Source organism: Lampetra fluviatilis, chromosome 10, assembly GCF_964198595.1.
Source record: "Lampetra fluviatilis chromosome 10, kcLamFluv1.1, whole genome shotgun sequence".
In the NCBI taxonomy this organism is placed as follows: Eukaryota; Metazoa; Chordata; class Hyperoartia; order Petromyzontiformes; family Petromyzontidae; genus Lampetra; species Lampetra fluviatilis.
Window position 1 is genome coordinate 14,859,641 of NC_136284.1, and position 12,346 is coordinate 14,871,986.

The 12,346-nt window shown below is 49.3% G+C and overlaps 1 protein-coding gene across 1 annotated transcript; it reads right to left on the reverse strand.

Annotated features, from left to right (window-relative positions):
• Window positions 1-3,934: 3,934 nt before the first annotated feature.
• On the reverse strand, window positions 3,935-10,961 carry LOC144934349 (interferon alpha-inducible protein 27, mitochondrial-like). Its single transcript, XM_078860033.1, has 4 exons — window positions 10,745-10,961; window positions 8,701-8,742; window positions 6,950-7,111; window positions 3,935-5,432 (listed from the first exon to the last, which is right to left on the reverse strand). The coding sequence occupies exons 1-4, from the start codon at window positions 10,797-10,799 to the stop codon at window positions 5,332-5,334; spliced, it is 360 nt and encodes a 119-aa protein (XP_078716159.1). The 5' UTR covers window positions 10,800-10,961; the 3' UTR covers window positions 3,935-5,331.
• Between the last annotated feature and the right edge of the window lie 1,385 nt (window positions 10,962-12,346).

The window sequence follows — 12,346 nt, forward strand, 5'->3', positions numbered from 1 at the left end:
ACCCCTCCCTGAGGGGTGGGGCCCCGGGGGATCATAACGACCGAATCGACCCCCCAGGGTGTCTGGCGCGGACGTCGCAGAGGGCACCTGCTCGTGCACTCATGTAGCCCCGCCTACTGTGTTTGTTTACCATAGGCTGCCATGCATAACGGGCTCTCTCTCTAACACCCCTACATCACTCCCCCCCGCATAGCATGCAGCCGTCCCGGCTGCCAACATAAAAAATTTGACAATAAAGGTGCCTTCACCCCCTGACCGCGCGTGTGCCTCACTATTTTTGAACAATAACAGGAACCAGAACAAGAACGCAACAGCAAGATGAGAAAACAACCCGTCGCACCCCCCCCGAATAAATACGAATTCCGTAAAAAAACAGCCTATATACAATCAGCAGGGAACCCACCACGCACACACAGCACACGGTGAAGCCAACATATGTACATCCGAGGAGTGGGGAACACACCACCCACACAACATCCAATGAACACAACAGCTATGTACACATTTTCCGGCCTCACAACAGTTTGCGCATTTTAGCGCGCGTCCTTGCAGCGGGCCCCACACACGGGGTAACCGCGCGTGGCGGACCATCAGGTGGCAATTGTCCGTCTTGGGGTGAGCATTCATCCGACTCCGCGTGACCCTCGGTATCCGCAGGAGGGGTGATCGGGCGTGAGCGTGGGCCAAGCATGAGGGGTGCCGCGACTCGCCGGATTATGATGGTGGAGCTTGTGACGAGGGCCGGCGTCCCGTTGAGGTGTCGTCCTGCGCTGCCCAGGAGAGCGGCACCCCGAGGCGACGTGGCCCCGGATGCCGCAGTTGTAACAGCGTGGAAGCGCTGGTGACGACGATGGATGTTGTAGATGGCTTGAACCGGCCCGGTCCTCCCGTACTCCCGCTCCATGCTGCCGTTGATGGTCGATGGCGCAAACCTCTTCCGCCGGGAGGGTGGCTGCAGCGACGGCACGCCCGCTCGCCGCCTTGCTGGCCTTCCGTCGTTGAGAGGACAGGTTTGCGTGGAGAAGACGGGCCGCTTGGAGGGAGCACATCTCTGCATCGTCCTGTGCGACAATGACGATGTCTAAGTCGTCCGCCAGCAAAAGTATCTTCTCTGTCACCATGGCGTCGACACCCTCGTCATCCATTCGTGGAAAGGCCTCCTTCGCCAGTGCCAGGAGGCTTGTGCGATACGCCAGGGGCGACTCCTTCGTCCCCCGCTGGCGATCGTAAAAGAGTTGGCGACAGTCCGATGGTGGACCATATACCGCCGACAGCACCTGCATCGCCTTCCGCAGCGTGGAGCGCCTCTCCTTCGAAGCCGATGTTAGAGTGGCGAGGGCGTCGCTGTCGAGAAGTGCTGGCAGCGCGCGGAGAGCCTCGGCGTCTGTCCACTGTGCCATCTCCTGGTGAGCGAGGAAGCGCCGCTGGAAGCCGCCCCAGTCGCCATCCTCGCCCACAAATTCCTTGAGTGGAGGTAGCCGCTGATGTAAGGCAGCGGCTGCAGAGGAAGAACGCACTCCCTCGTCCGCCTCACTCAACTCAGCGTCGGCACGAACCAGCGATGGCATCGCCGGTCGCACCCGTGGTGACGTTCCGCCCGTTGGTGGTGACGCGGCAGGTACTGTACTCCCGCCGTTGGACGCGATGCTTAGAGCGGCCACGCCCTCAACAGCAGCTGCAGCGATGGTGGGAGTTTCAAAATGTTGCTCCGTGGAAATGGCGGGAAGGCGCTGTGATCGTCGGCTGCCGTTGCCCCGTGGCGGTCCCGCAGCCCCCAGCTGCGTGATGGTGTCGAGCATGGCGGCTGCGGCGTACAGCAGCTCGGTCAGCTTCGCGTGCGCCTCCCTCAGCCCCTCCATCGACGGCTCACCTTCCTCCAGCTGCTGTGGCGTGGATGCGCCCAGCCCCGGCTGGTCGATGGCATCTTCAGCCGTCTCGGGCCCTCCGACTGCAGTGGTGTCTTCTGCCTCTGGTACCCCGACTCGAGTCGTCCGGCGTGTATCCATGTTCGTACTTTGTTTCACTTCTGACGCCAGATGTAGTAACGCTCACGACTCGTTCACACCGGAGTTGGAGGCACACTTGTTTATTTAACACCAACGTTGTGACATACACATTTGAGGGGGTATCGGCCCCCTCACCCGTCTATCTGAGGACACACCTCTCTAGCTAACCCTAGCCTGCCTCTGAGTCCTCCACTAATGGGCTAGGGGAGGCTATCTTGGCCCGACACTGGTCAGTCGGGCCCGGTACCCAGAGTCCAGACCAGCACTGGCTCTGGCCCTGGTACCACGCCACTGGCTCGAGCCTGCGCGGTCCTGATAAGGACGGCGTACCAGGGGGAGTCCAGGGCTCTCTCTAAGACGTCTTCCGTCTTCTCTCCTTTAGCTCAACATCACTCCCGAGCCCTTCGATACATTCCCCTTTTATACCCAACCCCTCCCTGAGGGGTGGGGCCCCGGGGGATCATAACGACCGAATCGACCCCCCAGGGTGTCTGGCGCGGACGTCGCAGAGGGCACCTGCTCGTGCACTCATGTAGCCCCGCCTACTGTGTTTGTTTACCATAGGCTGCCATGCATAACGGGCTCTCTCTCTAACACCCCTACATATATATAAAAGATGCATCCAGCGCGGGCCGGATGTATGGGTATGAATTGTCACTTGAGTGTTCTCACGATGTGTATCGCTCTACCCAATCCTCTGCAAACACACACTCGTGATTTCACGTCGGGTGGATGGAAATTAGTGACATTTTAAAACCGCGTTAGCCGCAAGGGCAACGATGTGTTTGGCCTACAATGTACTGTACCAGATTTGTGGTGACCGTCATTTGACAGGGTAATGCATACAACACGAACATTAATAATGCTTTAAAGCACTGTATACGATGTGGACATCGACAGTGGATGGTGTGTTCTTGCAGGTGAGACCAATGCGCAGAAAGGAAGATCCAACTGTGGACTTGCAGTGCCCTCTGGCGGTAGAGAGACGACGCCGTTCTTCACGACAGGACGCCGGACCCTTCGTTTCCCCCTCCCCATCAAGCGCACGACAGAAATGCGATGTCCACACGTCCTGCACCATCATGGCACAAAATAAATTCGCAGGTGACCTGCGTTGTGCCCAGGTACACTCCTAGCAACAGTGGCAGCGACTGGACACGTGCACCATTCTAGAGTGGCTGCGATGACGATGAACACGACGTTCGAGCACAATGATGTCAGTCGTCGGTTGTCTTTGCTGCCGTCTTCAGGAGCCCACCGATGCCACTGCTGCTGTACGCGTGGCAATTTCATGACGACAGTGATGGATGCGGGTGACGACAAGGAGCTTTGCGTCGAGGTTGTCACAATATGAATCCCCCTTCTGACTTTGCCAGATCTGGTGGCAAGGTTGCAGGTGAAGAGGAAGCACAGGGCTGACGAGCAGAGGGGATAGGGGAGAGAGTGATGCTAAACGAGGCAATGGGTTGGGGAGGCAAGAGGGAGCTCAGGCGAACGGGAGGAGAGATGGCACCAAAGGCTACGGTGGGGAGACGAGGGCAGGAGGTGTCTACACGTGTCCGTTGAACTCATTTCGCACCGAGCGTAGCCAACTTCGCGCTAATCGGAGGCTCAATGCAGGATAACGACAGACCGGATACACACAGGCACGAGAGAGGATTACACTTCTCTGTGGAGTGGCGGGCAGAATTTGGTTACGAGGTGGCTGGAGCGGGAGGGGGGAGGTCTCAGATGTTATTAAGAGGAAAAGAAGTTGAGAGGGGAGCCATTGAGAAGCGGGAGGCAGCGGAGGAGTTGAAACGACCACGGGACTTGAGGAACACAGCAGAGTGATTTGTTGGAGAATCGGCCCCGTGAGGAGGGTGCGGGATTGGGGTCGGGAACGTCACGCATACAACACGAAACATGGAATGCACGCTTCAGTTAAGAGTGCTTCATTTTATTTTTCATTGCTTATTTGAGGGTACAAATTTTGATTGGAGGTGACTGAAAACTCCTCTCTGATGCAGATACCGCCGCTCTCAAACACCACTCGCAACTCCCCGCTCCAACTTTAGCAACAGGGTTATTTGCTCAACGTGTAATCACAGCGTTATATGGCCACCGATATTCGAGCAAACAACACTTAACACTTAACAGACACGATCGGGTATTAATTCTCACCCTTCTGGCTGTCACGTCCTTCTCCGTTATCTACGCGGTGACTCCCCTAACTCTGCCCTCTATCTCCGCTGACTCTCCGCCCTCTCACACTTCCCCCCTCAAAACCGTTCTCTTTGTATCGGCGTTCTTCATCGCAAGGCCCGGGGGCCACTGGCGGCCCCTGGTGGCCTTTAGAGCGGCTCCCTGACGTGCGGCACCCCGACAAGACTCAAATGGTGACACCTCCCATCATCATCATCGTGCTGCTGTCAAACTCCCGATGGTTTCAAATGTGTGGCGGACCTCACACTGCTGCTGATGTCTTATCGGCGAAAGTGGCCCCTCCCCCTCCTGAAATTGAGTGAAGAACGCTGCCCTATATCCTCTGCACAGGCTCCACTTTCCTGCCCGAGCATCCTCTCCCGTTCTCCCAGCTGCCCTCACGTTCACCCCTTGCTTAGCACCTGCCCCTGCACTGCCCGATGTCCCTTCCCCCACTCAGCGCACACCCTCAATGGTCCCAACGTCTGAGATAACAGTCACAACAGGATATGGGTGATACAAGTATTGGGGGGGGGGGGTTACATGCAGATCATTAAAACATTTTATTTTTGATCGCAATTTAAACAGCTGGCCGCCCAAGACAGCGCCAGCTTGCCACACCTTCACCGATCTGCTCAGAATACTTGCTAAATTATCTATGTATTTTTTTACTAAGGCGATCCAGCACTTTGTTTAGGGTAGTGAGGTGGTAACAAGTCGCTTTGTTATAATAATAATAATAAAATTCAGGGTCGCGTGTGGGGATGGGACACGACGACCCCTCGCCCGTGGCCGGGACGAGGGTCCCGTGTGTCTGCGGTGCCGGGCAGAATCACCGCCCACACAGACAAGTCTCATGCCAGCAGAACTTGTTTTTTATCTAAACACTCGCGACGTGTAACTTGTTAACGCTGTGCGGCAGCCCCAACTCCAAGCTCTCATCGAGAGCACGGCCGTCGTTTGATAAACCCCACACGACGACTCGCCCTCGCGGATCCTTCCACACGTTACCCCCCTCCTCAGGCCAGACGTAGGATCAATTGCAGGCCATTATACATTTAGAGAATGATTGTTGAACTGAGACAAGTCAATAAATGTTGTATTGATAAATACATAATTTGGTTCTGCTCTCGCTCGAGGGTTATTTGCTGGCTGCCTTGAATAGACCGTAAATGGAAAGGCCCACTAACGCCCCGATTCCACCAGTTGCTGCAGTTCCCAGTGCTCCAAGTCCAATGACGCCTGCAGAAGGAAACACAAACACATCAGTGACGCGGTGCATGCCATCGCGTTTTCTTGAAGTGACTTTGCCTTTCAAAACACAGCATGAATCATACGCTTAGCCATATGTGATGGCAAACGCATGGCAAATAGGTTCGGAAACAAATGTCCTGATTGGGTAGATGGAAGCCTGCCTGTTTATTGAGGGGGAGAACAGACAAACTCCACACAGAAAGGCACCCGAGTCAGGCATCGAGCCCAGGTTCTTGTTGTTGTTAAGGTACACGTGTTACCACTGCGCCAGCCTGCTCCCCAAGTACCGATATATATGTATCTTCTTGGTTCTTTCGGTAAAGTCACGTAAATAGTATAACAGTGTAATGTTTAATTTAATTCATGAGGTAATATCGTAATTGCATAGTGAATATACAGCAGTGTGGTATACAGTAGGGTTGGTAGAATAATACATAGTGTAATATTACAAGTCTAATATTATTATAGTCTATAGTAACGCAGTGTATAATTCAATGTTGGGGTCTGTTTATGGCAGTTTATAATACGGGGTATAGTCGTGTGATGTAAGAAAAAATATTAGATGGAGGCATATTATAATAATTTTTGCGACATTGAAGTGTAATATATAATAACTTATATATTACACCGCTTATTGGAGATTATATTGAGTATATTTATGATATTGATGTAGTTTATTTTTTATTTTTTTTATAGGTTCACTATATGATAGTCATTATATAGTGTATTGTATACCCAGTTACTTAATGTTAAAAGCTCAGCTTATTGGAGAATATACTGAGTACATTGATTATATTGATGTAGTTTATATTTAGTACTTTCACATCGGTTTATTGTATGATAGTGGGTGGTTGCAGTTCTTTAGCGTCAATATACTAAATGCCTCTGTTGATATGTTAACTCTGACTTTAACATAGCCACTTCCGTGACCAGTTACATGCTAATTCCTCACATTAACATCATACTAATCTCCCAGTTACATGCTCATTTCTGACTATAACATCCTGCTAATTCTCTCACATTAACACAGCTTATTCAATGCTAAATTCTTCTGTTGACATGTAAACTCCTTTGTCAAGGCGCTCTTCTCCTCCCACCCAGCTTAAAATACGCTGCCAAGCTTAGCCGTGTTCATTGGAGCCTTGTCTTTCAGACAGCTCTGTCTTCACCTGTGGACGGCTGCTTGTGTTGTGGCCGAAACGTAGTGAGAATTGTATTTTATTATGTTTTATTTTTATTATTTTATTATTTCCCTTCTACGTGACTTTACCGAAAGAACCAAGAAGATGAATCCCTGCAGTCACGAAAGCTTTAAATGGAAATATATATACTAGAACCATTTCTCCCAATCATGGCCCCATTAACCAGTAGCTGGAACCTGCGTGCCAAAGGGGTTCCAAACGACATGCTGGAAGAGCCCGAGCGATGCAATGGTGCAGAACACGTTGGTCTCATCTCGAGCCAAACCCACGACGGCAGTGTTTACAGAGGGCGCGTGAATGTACCGATGGACTGCAGAATAGCCACCGTGCTGCCGGCCGCTACACCGCCACCGCCAGCAGTTGCAGCCGCGGCCATCATCGACGCTGCGTAGGAGCCCGCTGTTATCCCTGCCGAGGTGAATCCCGCAGCCGAAACCGCGGTGGTGACTCCGGTGACTACAGTCGCTGCGTACCACGCACACACATCACACAGTACGTTCAACACGTAGGCTTTCGCCACTCATGTTATTCGTAAAAAAAGTTTTTTGTTTTTACTAATTGGCTGCGTCTGGTGGTGGCGGGTTTAACGACATTTATATTTACGCAATCTAACCCAAAAAACCTCGATTATGGATATTACAGTAATGTCATGCACTTGCAGTATAAAGCTTTCCTTGCACCGAGCCCAATTCATGTGTCAGGGTGACAATGCAGGCTCAACTACATTACATTAGAAAAAATTAAAGTCGGAAGAAAAAAACAACAGTTTTGCCATTTGTTCACAAAGCAATTGTGGATTAGATGAATTGTAACAATTTAGGGGTCACACTTATGGTCAATAATTGTGTTTTAATCGTGGTGAATACACAATATTGACCTCAATTATTTGCTTTGTTCAAAGTTCCGTGTATAAAAACGCAAGTGACTATTGTCACTTGGGATTGCCACCTGCCCTGCATTTCCCCATGATTAGGACATTATAAGACCTGGTTTTAAGCAGTTGCATTCTAATACACCACTCAAGACTACGCATTTGCATGCAGTTATTTTATTGGGAGATGTCTTCTTCCAATGATCTGTCCCAGTTCTTTGTAGCTCAGAGGTGGACAACCTTGGTACAACTCAAAACACATTCCTGCGAAGGGAGCTGGTAGGAACGTTGGGTGGCTCGGTCAATGGCCAGGGTCAACGGCGGCGTGGTGTATTCCGCAAATATGGCCGACTGTGAGGGCGGGCACAAGCCGGCGTGAGTAGGTTAAACGTTGAGTTTTATAAGGGCACCACGGGGTGACCAGCCCCTCCCCACACAGCCCCACCCATCCCACCCTCATCCTCCCCACCCAGCCCCTCCCCACCCTCCCCACCCAGCCCCTCCCCACCCAGCCCCACCCCTCCCATTTTTATATGCACGACGAACGGACACAATAATCCCCTGTAGGCTGGTGGAACCAGGAGGTTCCTACCAGTAACAGTTGTATACTCAGTAAATAATGTACAGTATATACCAAAAATAAAATTTAAGTGTTATTGTTATTCGAGATACTAACATAAATTTGATAAGAATATATGCATTAGACTTATACCTTTTAGGTTGTTGTGAATATCGATTGGTACTTTCTTTCTGTTTTATGGGAAACCCCCTTTTCTGATATAATGACAAGTCAGCCCGTTCACCCGACTTAGCAGTTAGCACCATTAGATGTTCATCTCTGGGGTTACAAAAAAGTAAAGTCTACATCCACTAGCAAACCAAGGGTACCTTGAAGAACTTAAACATCGTCTTGTTGGTGCTGTGTCATCATCCATCCCTACAGCTGTGTTGGAAATCTTTTCTCAGAGTTTGAACCCCGAATTAGATTGAGCATCGTGAAAGATTGATTCGAGTGAATGATGGACATGTAAAAGTTTATTTATAATTCGAGAATATATAATAAATTCCATTAAAATGTGAAATACATTTACAATTATAAATCAATGCTATGTATTCACGTGAAATGTATGTCAGTATCTAAAATGCAAATAAAAGTAATCAACGTTATGTTTGGTCGACTCACCTGCGCCTGTCGCAGCAGCCGCCACTCCTGTTTTGATGCCAGCTGTGAACAATGGGAATTATAAATGTTACAAGAGCAACCAACACAAACGCGAAGCAAATTCATTATTGTCATGTTGGTATAAAGAGCGCTGCGCGAACTCTATTACAGAGGCGACGGAGTGTGTCCCCAGCGCGTGGCATTGAATGGGCGTCGCTCATCGCTCTTGGATGTCCTGAGGCAATGGTCAGAAGTCCATATTTCTATGGCAGGAACCAGTGCTGCTGCCTTCAAAGTATGAGGTTGAAATATTCCGCTTGCGAATTCCCCAAAAGTAATGATCATGTTTGCGCAAATGCCCCGCTCTATATCTCGCACAAGGTTGGTCAGACGAAAAAAAAACAACAACATTGTGTCTCTTGGCGAGGACATTCCTGCGAAATTGTCGCCTTCACCAATTAAAACTTCTAAAAGTAACGTCCGAAAATAAGGTCGAAGACAACGCAACGGAAGTCTTTGTTGGTAGAATTGTCCGCAAAATGGGTTGCCCGTTGTTTTATATTCAAATCGGTTGCTCCTGTTCTTGCGTATTCGTGTGTATGGCAATACAGATGCTGTTTGCCAATGTCAAGGTCTGTTAGCCACGAGAGAGCTTCAGGCGAAGAGTTTGCGGCGTTTGTCCAATTCCTCCGTTGAAGGAGAGCAGATAATGGTTTACTATATTGCCCTCCATATGTTGGGTTACATGGCCACAATCGCACCGTGGCTTGCCTTGAATTTTTAATTCATGAAGGTTTGTGCATTGGCCTGTTGATGTTTTAATGCTGTTGATGGACACCAGCGGCTTCAAGCAAGGAATATCAAAGGCAGGAGGCTTTTAGACATTTCAGATACCACGATTGATCCAGTGACTGGGGAATGGAGATAATATTTGGGCGCAAGCCCGGGCGTACAGAAATAATAATTCAACTTGCAATGCACACAACATGTACTCACTCTCCAAGCGAGAACTCAGAGGCGCGAGGAGGAACCACTGACAAGCAGACATGCAGCAGCCACACGGTGAGCCGGTGCCAACAATTGCTCAAGCTCTGCAGCCCTCTATACATTAAGGTGGTATCAGCCGAATAATGAGTGTTTACATGCGGGGGGGGGGACCAAATCGCCTGGGGGTAAGATACACGTGCGAGGGAAAACACTTTCCCGTACACATAGAAGTGGTGGAGTCCACATTTTTAATGGCCGCCTTCTCGTGGCAAGCCAGGGCGTTACGTCCTCGACGTCCACAGGAAGGGGCTTTCACAATCTTCGTGTGATCTGGCTGCCACAGTGCTGGATTGTGGGCGTGCATAGCCACCACCGTCCGGCTAATGCACGCCAAGGCTGCATTAAACAATTTCTAAAGTCTCTATTGTTTCATGCAGCGCATAAACATTGAAAATGTCATGTCAAAATGATAGTTGCATAGAGTTACATATCCTGCGCATAGGTACATATACGCCTAACAACACACCGGTTAGTGCTGTACTCGTGACGAATTGGCACGTTCTGTTTATGTGACAACCTTAACGTGTTGGTTGTGTCGGGTGGTGGCGGGTTTTAACGACACATTTATATATTTACACGATCTAACCCAAAAACCTCTATTATGGATGATATTGGTCGCGAAATCCTGCGTGTTAAACTGACTCTGACACTTAAGCGGTTGTGCTTTCGCTAAGTTGTCCCCACCTGAAGAAGGACGCTTGTGTTACGCCCGAAACGTCGTGATTTAATTATTTTTTTTATTTTTTACCTACGTGACTTTACCGAAAAAACCAAAGAGTATGAATCCTGGCAGTCACGAAAACATTTACAAACACATGTTCTATTCAACACAACTACAGTATGGCCAAATAGCCATCACGATGGACAGGATGGAGACGCTTCCATCCAGCAGTGCATTGGTAACAACAAGGCTGTTAGGTAGTATTACTGCTAATGGGATTTATCACCCGGCATACACTGAATCTATAAACTATAAACGAAGGCTACAAAGCTGATGTGGTGTGTGCAGTCGCCTCACCGTAACTGGCCGAGATGAATGCGAAGAGAAAAACGGTTGAAAGAAGCAGGGACATTTTCGCTCGTAGCAAAACAACACAATCTCTAAAGATGACTAAGCTCCACGCTATCGCCAAGCGTCCTATATATACTCACACACGCGCACGCCCCGCGCGGCGTCAGTAACGAACTGCCGCGACGTTTCTCTGAAGCGCCACGCCAATGGTGAGAAGCGCACGAGCCGGCGTTGTTTCTCGGAATGCGGCGACGTCACACTCGAAGGGGTGGGGCGTGGGCTCCAGACCAATCACAGAGATCCCCCAATATGGCCTTGAACGCGCTGTGGTTGTTGTTGGGGCAGGCGCTGTGAGCGAGCAGCACCTATGAAGGCGGGCACGGCGCACGAGGGGGTGGGTGGCCAGCACCACGCCCGGCCGTCTTTGTCTCCCCAGTGACGATGTTTACACACACCGCACCAGGTACTCGTTTAAGGCTCATTTGACCTAGGGGAGTCCCCGGACCGGTTTAGATTATCGTCGCAGAAGTCACGTGATTTATCAATCAAGTCTCTATTTCTAAAACACTATTTCGTGCAAAGGATGCCATTCAAAGTGCCGTAGAGATAAAAAAATATATATTGTTAACAGACTAAATCACAAGAAGAATAAAAGCAAAGTCCACATAAAACAAACTTGCATTATAATACATTACTATCGAAGGCATATTATAAAAGAACACTATAAAATAATCTTAAGTTAAAGCAAGTTTAAAAAGGTGAGGTTGAATCGATTTATGGGATGCTTGAGCTGATTTATATATCTGTAAAAAATACTTTTTAGTACATTAGAATTATACACTAAGTGAACATGATATGTGATAATTGTGTATATAGTCTTGTGTACGTTGTGTATAGTGTGTCCGTTGTTTATGTTGTGTACGTTGTGTATATTCATCTCCGTGGCATGGGAATGGGGTGCGAGCTGGAGGCGGCCTTGCATTCTAAATTGTTCAAGTCAAGTTAAAACACGTTGGTACAAGATGTTGATACAAGATGTTGGTACAACACGTTGGTGGCTGGGGGAAACTCCCTTGATGTAATGATTAGCACAGTCCAACCGGCCACAAGTTCAGTCAATTTGCCGAGTGCGCGCTTGAATCGTCATCCCTGCCCTTCCAGCTTGGTTGCGCCTCGCCCTCGGTCTTGCACCGCAGCTACAAGTTGGGGTCATTCCCGTGAAGGGAGAGCGATTCCGGACGCTGCCGTGAAATATGCACAGCGCAGGTAACGGCGCAAGTAGCATTCGTGTGGAATGCAGTACCGGATTATCCTCGACGCAAAAGTAGCTACACATGTTGCTCCAGGCCTGGCACTTTCAAGGGCGCCGCGCTAAATGCTTTCAAGCTATCAATTCCGGTTCAGTAATTCTGCACATGCTCTATTACTATAGTACTATACTGCCTTGAACTGTTATGAACGACTGGGTGTTTAAGATTAGCGATGTGTCGTATTATCTGGCTTTATAGCACGTGAACAAACTACAATTACTTTACTATGTAAGGTTTAAAATGTATGTGTTTTAATATTTACGTGTTTAAAAAAAATTATGGCCCCTTTATAACAAAT

Bases quoted from the DNA above. Each gene is read 5' to 3' on its own strand.
- LOC144934349 (XM_078860033.1), bottom strand. From the start codon at position 10,799: ATGTCCCTGCTTCTTTCAACCGTTTTTCTCTTCGCATTCATCTCGGCC. The intron at 8,743-10,744 runs GTGAGGCGACTG...CATTGTTCACAG, and splicing joins ATTCATCTCGGCCAGTTACG to CTGGCATCAAAACAGGAGTG. The intron at 5,433-6,949 runs GTACATTCACGC...TTCCTTCTGCAG, and splicing joins GGCTATTCTGCAGTCCATCG to GCGTCATTGGACTTGGAGCA.